Source organism: Channa argus, chromosome 22 (assembly GCF_033026475.1).
Source record: "Channa argus isolate prfri chromosome 22, Channa argus male v1.0, whole genome shotgun sequence".
In the NCBI taxonomy this organism is placed as follows: Eukaryota; Metazoa; Chordata; class Actinopteri; order Anabantiformes; family Channidae; genus Channa; species Channa argus.
Window position 1 is genome coordinate 7,192,968 of NC_090218.1, and position 16,023 is coordinate 7,208,990.

A 16,023-nucleotide genomic window follows, 5' to 3' on the forward strand; every position below is an offset into this window, starting at 1 on the left:
CTAACAGAATCTAAAGTTCCTACTATCGAACCTGGAATATATCAGAGAAAATGTCTAGAGCATTAAAAAATGCCCCACTGTTAATTCTAATGGTCTACAGCTATACGACATTTTCCTTTCTTTTAATTTGTGTCTTTAAGTTTAGATCAAGTAAGACAATTTAAAGTGTTATTTTATTAAGACCCGGTCACTATGGCCGCAAAACTCTTGTTTCCACGTCACTACCGGCAGACTTCGGGACGCCAGGAAGCACAGTGTGCCGCTCGACGCATGACGCCGAACGGCAAACTCCATTCATTCATTCAAGTTTACAGCGAAATTGAACTGTTTGCCATGCTTTACATGTTCGCTTGCTCCACCAGGTAAGGACCCTCAGAGCGTTTACCTTTGTCAGGAAATGATAGCTAGTTGGCTCGTTACCGCGCTTGTTTACATTGCTGCTAGTCGGTGTTAGCCATCTCATGCTAAAAATATCAACATATAACGTTATATCAGGGAGCGTCACAGTATCAGTTACGATTACGTGGTATGTGGCCTTTGTGTCTTGTGTTAGCGATTCAAATCAAGATATGCTTAGTAATAGTGATGCCACTAAGTGATGGCTTTCCGTGTTCCATTATCATTAGCTACGCTGCGTTTTGCTCAAGCTACGCTCATTTACAATGTGCCACCATGACATCTCTGCTTTTACTATTCCCCTCTCTTTGCAAGGTGTGCGGGTCCGTGTTTGTTGATGTAGCTGGCAACTTCTGCTTGGAGGTGTTTGTACCTGCACACCCAATTCCAGCTGCAGCAAGCGTGTGTGTGTGTATGTGTATGTGTGTAAAGAGCCATGTCAGTATCAGTGATCATAAAGTGGGGAGGGCAGGAGTACTCCATCAGTTCTCTTTCTGAGGAAGACACAGTGATGGACCTGAAACAGTCCATTAAGACCTTGACTGGGGTGCTGCCAGAGAGACAGAAACTACTGGGACTCAAGGTCAAAGGTGAGAGGACATAAGTGATCACAAGTTATGCTTGTGGGAGCAAGTATAAAAAATACCTTATGAGGTCCAAACCAGGTGGACAAGAAATCCAGATTTTATTTTCTTTACATCTGCATTATTGTTAACCATATGTAAGACATGTTTCTTCTGAATAAAATAAGCTTGCTCAAATAAGTCCTCCCATACATTTTTCCAGACTTTTCCCATGCTAATCCATATTCAGGATCAGTTCTTCCATCAGTCTCTTATTTACTTGAGCGCCAAATGTCTGTAGTTCTATATTTTTTTAGCTACAGGAAATTATCTCTTGTCCCTCTGTTTTTCCTTTATTCATTCCTGCCTTCAGGTAAACCTGCAGAAGATGAAGTGAAGCTGGGGTCTCTGAAGCTGAAACCTAACACCAAGATCATGATGATGGGTACCAGAGAGGAGAGCCTGGTAGGTAACTGGATGACAGAGAAATAAGGTGGCTCCAGAGGTATCTGGTTGTGACTATTGGGTTAACATCCACTTAAGTAACTAAAGAAGTAACTGAAGGAGTTGTTGCTCAGTTATCTGGCCACATGCTCGAGTGATTAGCTAATTTGCAGTTTTACTACATGTGATGGAGTAATCTGACAAGCATGCTTTCTCGCTGATTGTTTCACATGACCATACATTAGCTTCGATGCCATGATAAATCAGTAGTTGGTTAGGTAATGAGCCAGCTAGATTTTGACAGCAGTTCTGAATGGTGTGACATTAAAGGGCAACTTCACCAATTTTCAACTTGCTCTCTAGGCCTTTATTTTAGGGTGTGAATGTAGATTTTAAACATCCCTCTGATTTCCCTATATTAAAATATTTCTCTGCTTCTAGCTGAAAAACTCTAGCTGAATTTTTTTTTTTAATTATTAGGAGTTGAGTTGACGTCATCTGGGGGAGCTCTGGAGAAGCAGGTTGACCAGGATTACAAACTACATAGTCAGAGCAACAGGATAACATAATCTAAACTGAAGGTTCCTCAAAGTGATGTCATCTGGAGGCATTTTTCAGCTAGAAGTAGAGACTTATTTTGAAATAAGGAAGTCAAGTGGAAGTTTAATAGCATTCATGTACTGTTCTACCTAAATTAGAAGCAAGTTCAAAATCATTGAAGGCGTCCTTTAAGTACTCATATTTTTAGTAATTTATTCTAAGCATGCATTTTGTTTTGTGAAGGAAGAGGTTTTAGCTCCTCCACCAGAAAATGATGACGTGATCAATGATTTTGACATCGAAGAGGAGGTCATTGAAGTAGAGAACAGGTCAGATATTTATATGTGGCTGTGACTGTGTACAGGCAAAACATTTTCGAGGAAGTCTGACAGAATATGTGTGTCTTTAGAGAGGAGAACCTGGCTAAAATTGCCCGCAGAGTGAAAGACTATAAAGTAGAGGAGCTGAACCCTCCCAGAGAAGGCAAGAGGCTTCTAGTTTTGGATGTGGACTACACTCTGTTTGGTGAGTTAGTGTTACAACAATTGCACTATACTTAAAGTCTAAACAGTGTATCATATTAATTTAATAGTAAGTCTCCACTGTTCGTGTTTTTCATGCTAAACTTTTATCAAGCTAAATGTTGTGACAGAGGGTTGTTAAAATCACAGAACGCTTTGGAAAATAAACATCCATCACAGTTTTTATTGTTATCAGTTCCTAGTTTAACCTAGTACACTGTGCACTAATGTCTGCTCCCCATGTGTGTGTTTAGATCACAAGTCCTGTGCCGAAACGGGTCAGGAGCTAATGAGACCGTATCTTCATGAATTTCTGACATCAGCCTATGAGGACTATGATATTGTTATCTGGTGTATGTTTCTTCTCCTCTGTTCTCCTTTTCATGTTACAGTAGTCTAATTTGGACTAGTGCACCTTACAGGATGTCTTCACTATTATCTTGTTTTTTATAATTCCTTTATCCACTCACACCTATGTTGATATGTTCTTTCTTGTTTTAGCTGCTACAAGTATGAAGTGGATTGATGCCAAAGTGAAAGTAAGTCTTTGTGTCATCAAAATGTGATGATCCCCTCGTTTCACTGGACTGCTTGACGTTCAGTGTTTTACCCTTTTTCACCAGAAGGTGGCATTATTAATCAATTTAATCTACAGTGTTTGGTTTTAGAGTGATCATCAAGTAAACGTGTGTGTCTTTGTGTGTAGGAGCTGGGAGTGACGGACAACCCCAACTACAAGATTACATTCATGTTGGACAGTGCAGCCATGATTACTGTACACACCCCCAAGAGAGGGGTTGTGGAGGTTGGTACACACATAGCTGGCCCTTGTTGTAGTAGAACATGTTTTAGATTAAATTATTGGCTAACATAGCAGTTTTCCTCTTCTTTGTCTTGGGATTAAGGATCTATTTTATTTGGGCTGTTCCCTTTCAGGGATCGCCACAGCGAATCATGTGCCTCCATCTAACCCCATCTTCTGCATCCTCTTGTCTCACACCAACTAACTTCATGTCCTCTCTCACTACATCCATAAATCTCCTCTTTGGTCTTCCTCTAGACCTCCTGCCTGGCAGCTCCAACCTCAGCATCCTTTGACTAATATATTCACCATCTCTCCTCTGAACATTTCCAAACCACCTCAATCTGGCCTCTCTGACTTTATCTCCAAAACATCTAACATGAGCTGTCCCTCTGATGTCCTCATTACTGATCCTGTCCATCCTCTTCACTCCCAAAGAAAACCTCTTAAGCTCTGCTACCTCCAAATCTGCCTCCTGTCTTTTCTTCAGTGCCACTGTCTCTAAGCCGAACAACATCGCTGGTCTCACCACCGTCTTGAACACCTTTCCTTTCATTCTCGCTGATTCTCTTTTATCACACAAAACACCTGAAACTTTTCTCCACCCGTTTGTTCCTGCGTGCACTTGCATCTTCACCTCTTTTCCACTCTCCGTTGCTCTGAACCATTGACCTTATGTACTTAAAATCCTGCACTTCTTCACTTCTGCTCCCTGTAACCTCACCGTTCCACTTGGGTCCCTCTTATTCACACACATGTATTTTGTCTTGCTGCAGCCAACCCTGCAGAACAACTTGAACCCTGCTCCTAACCTTCCTACCTTTCCCCCTGGTCTCCTGGACACACAGTATATCCACCTTTCTTCTCTGCATCATGTCAACCAACTCTCTAGCCTTCTCTGTCATAGTCCCAAAATTCAAAGTCCCTACTGTCAGTCCTACACATTTGGCTTTCCTCTTCTCTCTCTCTGCCTACGAACACACCTTCCTCCTCTCCTTCAACCAACAGTAGCCCAATTTCCACTGGCACCCTGTAGGTCAACAGCACTGTTGGTGGTCGTTGTTAGCCCACGCCCCGACCGATCCGGTATGGAAGTCATTTTCCGCGTGAAAGTCATGATTTGCATTTTTAATTTGGGATGTGTTTTACTTCGGATGCCCTTCCTGACACAACAGTCTGCATTTATCCAGACTTGGGACTAGAACAAAAAGACACTGGCTTGTTCCCCCCTGTGGTTGCATTTGAATTTTGGGATGTGTAGTAAGCATAAAACTGGATATAATTTAGCATCTAGTATAACTTTACTTGCTGGTTCCTGTGTAAGAAGACCGATACATGCTTTTCATGTTAGTTTATATTCTGAAGAGCATTCCACAGCTGCAGGTATTGACTGCATGTGGAGTGACACTCTGTGGTGAAGGATAGCTTTAAGGAAAAGCCACACACTGACTGGAAAAGTAATGTCACATCATGGAGACTTCGGCCAACATTTATTGCTAATTTAGTGTGTTTGATGGCATCCACATTAACAGGTGAAGCCTCTAGGTGTGATATGGGGGAAGTACGGAGGATTTTACAACAGGAAGAACACAATTATGTTTGATGATATTGGACGAAACTTCCTCATGAACCCACAAAATGGACTAAAGGTAGGCGGCCAACGTCCTCATTACAGTTTTTGCTCGTTCCTCTTCCTCATGACCATCATCAGCGCATATTTAGCTGAAACTGATTTTTGTGTGCTCGTATAGATTCGACCCTTCATGAAGGCCCATCTTAACAGGGAGAAGGACAGGGAGCTGTATAAACTGGCTCAGTACCTCAAAGAAATTGCCAAGCTCGAAGACTTCAGTGGACTTAACCACAAACACTGGGAGAGGTAAACATGCACATACGTGGCATTAATAAGAATAGTTGCACAGTAGTAGGTATAAATACCTACTTGGTGTACATACAATATTTTCAAATCACCAGAGTATGTCTGAAATATGTACTGTGTGTGTGTGTGTGTGTGTGTGTGTGTGTGTGTGTGTGTGTGTGTGTAGGTACCTATCTAAGAGGCATCACCACTGAGAAGGATCTGCATCATCAACAAAGACTTGATGAATGCCATCATTCAGTTACTACAAGTTCTTCATTTCAAATCTTACTGCAAATTCTGCACTTCAGCTACCAACACTCAAAAGCTCAGGACTGAGATGGGCTTCCTAATTAATATGTTTGCATGTTTACGGTTTCTCCTTAATCTTGCTCAGTTTTTCTAAACGGTTATACTGGCTATAATAAGAATGACAGGTGCTATGTGGATGAAAAAACTACTCATAGGTTTGAGGCCACCTGCCATGAGCCACCGTGACACTAACTCCTACTTCGGTCAGATGTTAAAAAATACATCTTCAGTTAAATTGTACCTAAAATATATGAAATCATTTACATTTGCTTGATATACCAGATGATTTGGGTTTACAGTGTGACTGTTATGCCAAGCAAGTAACAATGAAATACATTTCATTTTGTGTCCACCACTGCTTTAAGAGGCTGAGATGTTACATATCATATATGTTAGAGAGACTGAAATTGCCCATTGAGAAGCAAATCAACCATAAAGGATTAAATGGGGAAATTTAGCAGGAAGAAATATACAAGTGAAAATCAACAATGCAGATGATTTCATGACAACAAATCTCGATAAAAGATAAATCTAAATCATTACAGCATCAAACATGCCTCCAATCCATCAAAGCTACCATGAGATTAAAAGTTGATCAGATGGAGGTTGGTTAAAGCTAAGACCTTCATGTGTATGTTTCAAGGAAAACATCAGTCATTTGTTGGTACTTGTATAGAGGTGTCACTGGACTAATGCATTTGGTTACATGTACAAATGTACACACACAGTCAGCTTTTCATGGGCATATATTTGCATATTTGACCAGAAAGGTTTTTCTAACTGGGTAAACTTTGTTATCTGTTACAACCTCTAAATTGCTGGGTGTACACCCTCAGAAACGTAAATGTTTAGTTCTTTTTTTAAACTTTATTCATTTGTTTATTTTTGATTAGAGCTTTTTTTTAACTGTTTGGTAAATCTAAATGTTAATAAACAAAGTGAGGACGATGAAGTGAAGTTAAGAAACTGACATTGTCCATTTAGTTGTTATTTTTTTTGTAGCTTTGAACTTATGTCTAAATACAGTACACTGTGAGGATTTGTTTTTGAATTTTGTCTAGTTTACTTTTGTGTGTTTTGCATCATACCCCTGACACGCTGATTGTAAATATGACAGTAAACCTTTTTTTTTTTGTACTGAAATTCACTATAGTGTGTAAGTCTTTTTAAAATGTTTCAACTTGGGAACATAGGTTCACCTGCTGCCTAAAAATGTGATTTAACCAAACATAGGTGACACATATAAAAAACTGAGATCTAAAATAGCTCATTTTGATTTTCATGGCAGCAACACACCTCAAAAAAAGTTAGAAGAGGGGCAATAAAAGGCTGGAAAAGTAATTGCCCCAAGTCAAAAACAAATGGAGGAGCATTTGACAACTAATTAGGTTAATTGGCAACGGGTTAGTAGCATGACTGGGTATAAAAGGAGCATTTCAGAGAGACAGAGCCTCTCGAATGTAAAGATGGGCAGAGGTTCAGCAATCTGCATCTAAAAATTGTGAAACAATTTCAGAAAAATGTTCCTCAATGTAAAATTGCAAAGACTATGAACATCTACACTATCATCATCATATCATGATAACCATATCATCAAAACACTCAGAATCTGGAGGAATCTCTGCACGCAATGGACAAGGCCAAAGGTCAAAACCGGACGCATATGAATTTCAGGCCCTCAGGTGGCACTGCATTAAAAACAGGCCTGATTCTCTACTGCACATCACTGCATGGGCTGAGGAACACTTCCAGAAATCAATGTGACCGCAGTTCGCTGTGAAATCCACAAATGTAAGTTAAAGCTGTATCATGCAAAGAAGAAGACGTGTGAACACGATCCAGGAACAGTGCTGTGTTCTCTGGGCCAAAGCTCATTTAAAATGGTCTGGGGCAAACTGGAAAACTTCTGCAGTCAGATGAATCAAAATTTGAAATTGTCTTTGGAAACCATGTAGACCGTGTCCTTGCACATCTTCCAAACCTTTTTGGAATTACAGTTATAATATGCTCAGTCCAAAACTATGTTTCTTAGTTTTTATATATAGTTTAATATAGTTTTCTCCATGTTGACATGAAGAACTGCCAGCTGCAGCTGCTGAAGATATTTTGTACCAAGATCACTGTCTTTGTGTTAAATCACAAACGTGTGCAGGTAGGGAGTGAATTCAGCACTTACCTTTTATCCTGGTTACAATAACTATTATTATTATTATTACTAAAAGAAACAATGGGCATTAAAGACAGAAAAGTTCCATCATGTGTCCTGTAATCACATTGAAAAAAAAACTTGCTTGTTTCTTTAAAACCTAATGAGTTAAGTGAACAACAACAGTACATTAATTTGGATTTAGGAGCAACTATTGTTTATTCATCATCACTTATCATTTAAGTTGCCTAAAAATTACAACTTTCTAAGCTGAATTAACTTGAAATTGCACTGCCTAGAAAAAGTTTGAAATCACCTACATACTTTTGTATTTATGTTATGTTTGTTGGTTTTATCCAAATAACTGGTCATAAACTAATTAAAAAAAACAAATAAACATTTCAATAATTCAATAAACATTTTTGATTACAGATTATTGACCACATAGGATTAGCAGTTAAAGCTGTTCCCACCTGTATGTTCACTGATGGTGTTAGACAGGCATCTATCGTCTTTTCACGAGCTCTGCATCCGACACAGGTTCTTCCATCGGATCCACGGGTTTCTCTCTTGTTTTATTCAAGGTTGCAACCGATACTGGAGCAGTGAGGCATCTAGTTTGGAAGGAGGACACTTGTAAGTGCCTGGCTTCTTGGGCAGATGTGCACTTGGACCTTCCACTGCATATTCTGTTCTGATTAGATCGCGTTGCAGCATAGGTCTTGGTTTACACCTTTTAAAGGAATCTGTAATTTCTTGGCTATGTCTCATAGAGAATAACCTTCCATTTTCAAGACAATTATGGACTGATAAGTTTTTAGGTAACCTCTGTTTGTTTGGCAATTTTTGGTTCTTATTTACAATGAAAATGAAAAAAACCCCCACTGTTGAGGAAGAGTCAAATTTAAACTCAAACTTACACATTTGTCAGGCAGTAAACGCTAAACGTAAAGGTTAATATGCAAATTTGACCATTATTTCTTGCTCAAATAGGCTTAAATAATAATTGTTCTTTTTTTGTGTGTGTTTGTGATCCATTTAAAACCATTTGATTGAACAAAACCAACAAAGGATAACAGAAATAAAAGTGTGTAGGTGTTTCCAAAACTTTTCGAGCCAGTGTACACAATTACATTAACAAGAAAAGCTTAGTTGGTTCCCATAAAATTCCTGTTTGGTGTGTAGTGTTCACTGTTTCATAACACACAGCACATAGTCATGTTCTCCATTATTAAAAAATGTAATTACAATTTATTACCACTGCATTTGAAGGAATTCTAGTTTTTATATGTAAAATGCATGCAAACAAGAAAGGCCCAGTAAGGTAACAGTAATAATTTATTATGAAATAGAAATTTATAGGAAAACAAATAAATAAGTAAGTTAAGTATCAAAGTATCAAATGGTATAAAAGAATTACATTATAAAAACCTTAATCCTTAAAATGAAAATCAATAAATAGTCTACTGGTGTGTCCTAAAAACCAAAATGGCAGGTAGAAAAAGGGTCTTCCATAAATTTTTTCATCCTTTTATGACTGCAATCCAGTGAGAAGTTAGCAGCTCACATGTTCTTTGTTGACGCTGGAGACGAGACAGATAGGAATAAAACAATGACAATCAGATTTAATGTTTAAGTGAAAAATTCTCACATGAAAACTAAATAGCAACAAACTCAATCCAAACACTACTTGGTACAAATTATATACTTACATGCAATGGCTCCAGTGGCTCCATGGCCCCCTGGTAAACTTGTCCTGAGCTCGTACACAGAAAACGTACCTCTTGGCTTTAACGTGGATCTCATACTTCGTTTCTTCTGTTATTTTATCCTGCAGAAGTGAGAAGGCAACACATAAAAGCCAAAAAAAAAAAAAAGTTACAAAAAGAGAATTCAGCAAATGCATTTAGCCAAGAGTAGCTCTGAAGTACATCATGTATATAGTGATTACCAGTACGTGCTCTTCACTGTTACAGGCATGTCCATTGGGGACCACTTTGATCTGGAAATGCAGGCTAAAGAAGGTAGAAGGTATCTCCCAGGAGTCGGGGTAGTTCCAGCTGAACACCCTACCATCACTGATGTGCAGGTTAGGGAGTTGTGCTGGCCTCACTGAATACGTTGAAGAGGGAGAGAGTTGACAGGATTCCAACATGAGACAAAAGGGTATATCAGCTCTCAGTATTTATACCTGCATTACATACGGACATGTGTTTTGTTGCCCACCAAATATCCTGTATAAATACTCAGAAACCAGCTCCTTTCTGAAACGGACATTGACTTACCGATATCTCTCAGGTAGAAAGCTTTAGTGTAGACCTCCAGGCGAGAGTAGCTGTGAATGTAAATAGTGAGGGAGATGCGGTGTTGTTCTTCTTTATAGGGGCAGTTGATGTCCTTACAGTGAACCCCTGATCCATCAGCGGACAGCTCACATGGGATATTTTCCAAAAAACTAGATTAAAGACAAATTGGTTGGTAACTACACCTTGCAATGAAACATCAACATCAAAATGCAGCGGTGCAAAAAGTGAAATACCCCTACAGCTGATCTACTCCTGATAAAAACGACAAGTGGAGTGTGAGAAATTGTCTTTTGTCCTCACCGTTCTGCTTTTACCAGGAGAACAGCAGCACTGGATCTGGACTCTGTTCTTGTCCAGGAGCAGTGGAAGGAGCCTTTATAGTTAGATGCTGAACAATGGATGTGACCTGGAGAAACAGAAAAACAGTGACCTCTCAGAGTCTCTCTTTCTCTTTGCGTTTAGTCTTCTTGAGAACAATGCCAATGTTACAGGGTCAGATGACCTTTCTTTTCAAGGTCATTTAAACGTCAATCAAGGTCATTCATTTTTAGAATGTTATTGCTGTGAGTGAGCCAGAATGAAATACAGAAAGAGAAGATTGTCTGTGATTCATCCCAGACTCATTACCATATTTAACATTTTTTATCTTCGAATCAGCCTTTGATAAAAAAGACACTGGCTTATGGCATAAAACGATAGAAAGAATTACATTCTTTTTGATACAAAGAGTGTCAAAGCTTCAAAAGCTTTCACAGGTGGTTGCTAAGTGAAAATGTATCAAAGAATCATTTAAGAAGTCTTTTTAGTACAGTAAAGCAAAAGAGACAAGGCTTTAACCAAGGGGGAAAAAGTCCCAAACATTAATACTGACAGGTGGTTTTAATATAAAAATATAATATGTTTTTTTGAATAAAAATATTATAAACGAATAAATTCTGATGTATCGTTATACATTAACCACCCGTTAGCACAAAAAGTGGTTAAAATCAGCTCTGCATTTACCAACAGTGATCTTATTTTTTATTAATTACATTACATGTTTTGCTATAATTACCATAATCAGATTGAGTAAAATGCATTTGTTTTCTTAGTGGAGTACTTTTAATTTGGTTCTTTGAGTAAAATGTAGATAATCTGCTCATTACTTTTACTTACGGAGTAGGACTTCGAGAATTTTGCAAGCCAACATTTTTACCTGAATATTGAGTTTGTGTACTTCTACTACCTCTGCAAACAGAGTATCACATTTTGCTGTATAGCAGCAGACTACTTGGCCATGCTGACCCTTGTCCCCCATGACATGATTAAGACCATTGGTATTATTGTTTTGGCTGATCAGTGTATGTATATATAAAGTCTGCCCCTTGTGTCAGTCACGGTCTGATTTGATTTGATTTGCTTCAGCAAGACAGTGTGCTGTCTTTTTTTCCAAATTCTCTTTAAATTTGCTCCACTGTTCACTAAATCGTTTGTCTGCCTTGAGCCACAGGCTTATACGTCTGCCTGTTTTCTTTTCCTTATTCCCTCTCACAACATCTTTCTTATCTCAGCTATTCAGTGACACCCTGATCCCTCTCCATCTTTCATGTCTTACCTTCTTCCAGGGATTTTTCCACCAGTATGACAGTCTTGTTGTCTGGTTCTAGTTGGATCAGTATGGTGGTGTGGTTGAGGTATTCTCCGTCAGGACCAAGGTGACAAGTGTAGTTTCCTCCATCCATCTCTTCTACCAGAACCCTGACCTGGTTTCCCTGCAGCGGTGGATTAAGCTCCATGCCTGAGACAATGAAATGGGTCCATGAATCAAAGATGTAGATGCTTTAAAGATCAGTGAAACCACAGAGCTAATTAGTTTCGACCGGCGAATTTCTGTTATTCAGTAGAACAATTGTCAATCATTGTACCATAGTGGGTTCTGTTGTATCATTCTTAACATATTGGCACAGACACCGTAAGAAGTACTAGTGATATTAGTAGTAGTAGCATTTGTGTTACCATTTTTCTTCCAGTGCACAGGCTGGTTTTGATAAGCTTCTCCACAGGTTAGAGGCACATACTCCCTGCTGCCAACTCCATAAGGCACCCTCAGGACCAGAACTAGTTTTAAAACGTGGACAAGAAACACACATACACACACATATTGACTTGAATGAACATATACAACAAAGCAAGGTGAAAATATATATTCAGTACAGATAAGAGGAGTTACCAACCATGATCCATTAGAGTCTCTATGTTGTCTTGCTGGTTATCAGAGCTGGCACAGCACAGTGCAGCATACAGGACCACAAAGAGCAAGGCTCGCATCTGGAGGTAAGTGCAACAGATAAGTACAAAAAGTGTGCAATTCCTAATTTAATGTGTGGCTTTCCTTTAAATAAAGAATGTACAATTGTTTAAAATTAGCATTTGGCAAATTTTAATATCCCACAAGACAATGCTTTTCATCATAATCATTATTTGTTTTAATAGAATCCTTTAATTTTCAGAAGCAAAAACGTTTTTCCATCAGAAGGCTTAAAATGTAATCGCTCAGTTACACGGCAAGAGCTTTTAAGTAATTTCTGAAGGAAAACTACTTTTGAGGAAATTTGTATTATTTACATTAAAGGAAAAAGTTATTTTCTAATAGTTTCTAATAAGTTTCTACTTGTAAGGACTGTTGAGAATTTCTTAAGGCAACAATCTGTCCATTTCTTTCTGAAAACAAATAAATAAATAAAGATGGAAACCAAAAAAAAATCTAAAGCAAATTCAATGACAAGATTTGAAAAGGTTCAGTAAAAGGTTCAGTATGCATTTCACCAAAACTGTGAGCACAGATCTTACCTTAACAAATAGACTGGATCTGAACACTGACCTAATAAGAGAGCTGGAGAGGAGAGATTGATGTGCGATTGTATTTTCAGTTGCTGTTTGCTGCTGGTACTTATATTGACAGAAGCAGAAGACTGAAAAAGCCCCAACACAAACAGGAAATACCTCATGTGTGGGAGAGAGCTAAGGAATTATTAACCTATTTATTATTATTCCACGGTGGATGATGCAAAACCACAATCTAGAGTATCAGGTGGAAATACCAGAGGATAAATGAAATTATGAGGTTATGGCACATTATTTCGTCATCCATCAGTTATTCATCTGACTCTTAATCATCTTTTGTTCGGCTCGATTTACTCTGTCATGGGGAAGATGACAACAGTTTGGGACAGAAGTACAATTCATATTATATTATATTACATTGTGAAAGAGAGCGCAATTGTGCAACCACAAAATGGGGGAAGTCAGGACAGGACAAAAGAGACAGAAACCTCTGGGAAAGGGAACTGGAAAAAGTGTTTGCAAATGACAGCTTGTAATATTGTTATGCTTTATCCACAGGTACCCTGGAAATGCTCATGAGAGTTCTCAGGAATAAGAACAAGAAAACAAAAGTGTAAATGATGCCAACTCCACAGAAGTGCAAAAGAGAACAGAGTGACCAGCACGAAAGTAAAGAGAGAGAACATTTTTACTACTTAAAAAATTTAGTTTTTGTGAATGCAGTGTTGTTTGACCATTTAGAACTGGCTTGCTCATATAAAGAACATTTCTGGAAGATTTTATGATTTTATTAAGAAATTTCCATGGTTTATTACCTATGGAATTGTAGGCTTTCTGATTTTATATCCATTAGACCATTTTCCTGTGAGTGGGCAACTGTAGCTCAGTTGGTCCGGTGTCTCTGGGCAAGACACTGAACCCCTAACAGCCCTTTCCCGTCCCAAGATGGACAGTGCCGACCCAAGCCCAGTAGAAATTGGGGAGGGTTGCGTCAGTAAGGGCGTAAAAACTGTGCCAAATCAACATTCGGACAATGATCAGCTGTTGCCCCTGAACTCAGGGGATAAGCCGAAAGGAAAAAAAAAAAAAGACCATTTCCTGTAAGTGCCCCTCTAATTCAATTATAATAAGAAGGATTGGTTTTGATTCAATGCTGTGCTTATAAAAATGGTATTAGATGAGTGTTGATTGAGGCTGGTGGTTTTTGGTTCTGTAGTTTCAAACACATCAACCCGCTAGTAGCTTGCTCAGAATGGAAGTAGTATTTTATTGTTTCTTTGCACCTACTTCGCAACCAAACGCATTTTTTGTAAACTCGACACTTTACAAAAAAGAAGGCTTCACACATCACTACTAACACACCTTTAACATTCACATAGGTGATGGTGAGATGCATATCTCACATTTCGCAGAACATAAAACATTTATTTGTGTAAGTATAACCTCACACGGGCGTCATCTTCAGAGGCATTTCCCCCCGAAAAGCCACAAATCTGTTTCATATTAAAAGGCAATTATGAGGACTGGAGCTTTAATGTCACCCTGATCTTACCGTGTTGACTTCCAACCTGTCTGTCAATCATGTCCAGCTTGACCTTTCACATTCACCGCCATTTAAGTGGGTCAATAAACTCTCCTTTCTGTACAATAATACACAAGAGCTTCATTTACACACGTTTATGTAAATGACGCACAGCCAGCTTGGTACTAGGCAGACAGGTTAAAGGTCCTTCCTCATACCATCACTGGCTGCTTGTTTTCAACGTGGGAATGCCAGCGGGCACACCATACTTACAATTGTTTCTTCTCTATAGAAGCTCTGTTTCGTCATAATGTTTTTTTTTTTAGAGAATTTTCCATGTTCTGCCTAACTGGGCAAAGTACATTTAAGAGAAATATGTTGAAATAAGGAAAGGAGGAAACCAAAGGAAAGGGAAGCAGTTCTTGTTTACAGTATTATGGCTGTGAGATAACACTTCCATGTCAGCTACAGTAGCTGCAATTTACCAATAGTAGCTTTTATTGGATATATATGGTTTAATTGGTGTCTGCACATGCACTGCTCTGTATGTTCACGTTGGTCATTTCGGGAAATACTCTTATTCACTTTCTTACCTGCAATGACAGTGTAGGGTTGACGCCAAGCTTGCTCCTTTTCCCCATCCGTTTGGGGTCAGCTTGCCTGCTGTCATTCAGGAAATTTGAACCATACAGTTTATTGAACCACATGTCCAAAGTTGAGACTTCTGGAGACTACTGTTATAACTCAGCTGTCAGCTTCATGAAAGCTGCCTTTAAACTAGAGGATCTCATCCCTATCCAGGAGCCGTTTAACTGGATCAAACTAAAGCTGGAAGTGGCCCAGGGCAGGGATAAATGGAAAACAGGCAGAGAATGGATCCTTGAGGACCAGGATTGAGAACCCCTGTCTTACCCCTACCTGCTTGTTGCATCAAGGCGTAGATGTTGCAGTGAGGGCGTAGACACACTTTGTTGCATTATAAAGGACTGTTCGCTGTAAAACGAATTGTCCCTTGGGGATAATAAAGTTACTTTGAACCTTGAAAACTACTTAATGGTTGACTCCAACTTTATTTTTAGGCCAACACAGTTGGCTTAGCCTTAAAACTGTGAACAGTGGGTGAACACCAAGCCTAACTCAAAGTTTAAAAGAAGCCTGCACACAAGCCCCTTTAATGCTAACTGTTGTCTCAACAATTTCTTGGCTTGGAGGATGAGTTCCTGGGGTTTCCGAGGACAAGACTCAAGGAAGTAGCTCTGGCCCAAAAATTCCCCCATAAAACCACAACTTGCTGTTTTGATATTTTGAATGTTTTTGAACTAAGCAAACAAGATATGATGTGTTAATTAGTTAAAGGAAACCAAAGGCTTATTTGGACATTGCTGTTTTTTTTAACTTTATCTTAAAAATGGTGTGCTGACAATCTTTTCATCTCGACAAGAGAATGAATAGGTATGTACTTTAAATTCCCAAATATTGATACTGACCTTAAAAATCTAGTTACTAGTAAAATAATTCTTTTCTTTTCTTAGTGGTTTGAACTGTCTACCAACATGGGTGAAAATAATTGCTTGAGTCTAAATATGATACAATAACAACATGACGCCCAAAATAACAATCATATCCTAACCTAAATTATTTCCAATGCGTGATTACCCCTTAAACACATGCTATTTAAAAAAGAAGTCATACAATAGGATCCTAATATTTAAATCGTATCTAATCGAGTATTACTTCCATTAATATGAGTTTATCAAAAACTTAATTTAAACTTGGGTTTGGAATAAAAA

General features: G+C 38.6%; 2 protein-coding genes across 2 annotated transcripts; one reads left to right on the forward strand and one right to left on the reverse strand.

Annotated features, from left to right (window-relative positions):
* The first annotated feature begins 208 nt into the window (after nt 1–208).
* Nucleotides 209–6,487, forward strand: ublcp1 (ubiquitin-like domain containing CTD phosphatase 1). The gene is made up of 11 exons (XM_067491764.1): nt 209–362; nt 712–986; nt 1,333–1,424; nt 2,187–2,272; nt 2,353–2,468; nt 2,719–2,817; nt 2,966–3,003; nt 3,171–3,269; nt 4,799–4,915; nt 5,018–5,145; nt 5,312–6,487. Exons 2-11 carry the CDS (start codon nt 833–835, stop codon nt 5,337–5,339), a joined length of 957 nt encoding a protein of 318 aa, XP_067347865.1. The 5' UTR covers nt 209–362; nt 712–832; the 3' UTR covers nt 5,340–6,487.
* A 2,420-nt stretch (nt 6,488–8,907) lies between these two features.
* il12bb (interleukin 12B, b) lies at nt 8,908–12,802 on the reverse strand. Its single transcript, XM_067491763.1, has 9 exons — nt 12,718–12,802; nt 12,102–12,195; nt 11,884–11,985; nt 11,483–11,665; nt 10,189–10,294; nt 9,868–10,037; nt 9,534–9,694; nt 9,295–9,413; nt 8,908–9,165 (listed from the first exon to the last, which is right to left on the reverse strand). Exons 2-9 carry the CDS (start codon nt 12,193–12,195, stop codon nt 9,138–9,140), a joined length of 963 nt encoding a protein of 320 aa, XP_067347864.1. The 5' UTR covers nt 12,718–12,802; the 3' UTR covers nt 8,908–9,137.
* Nucleotides 12,803–16,023: the final 3,221 nt, after the last annotated feature.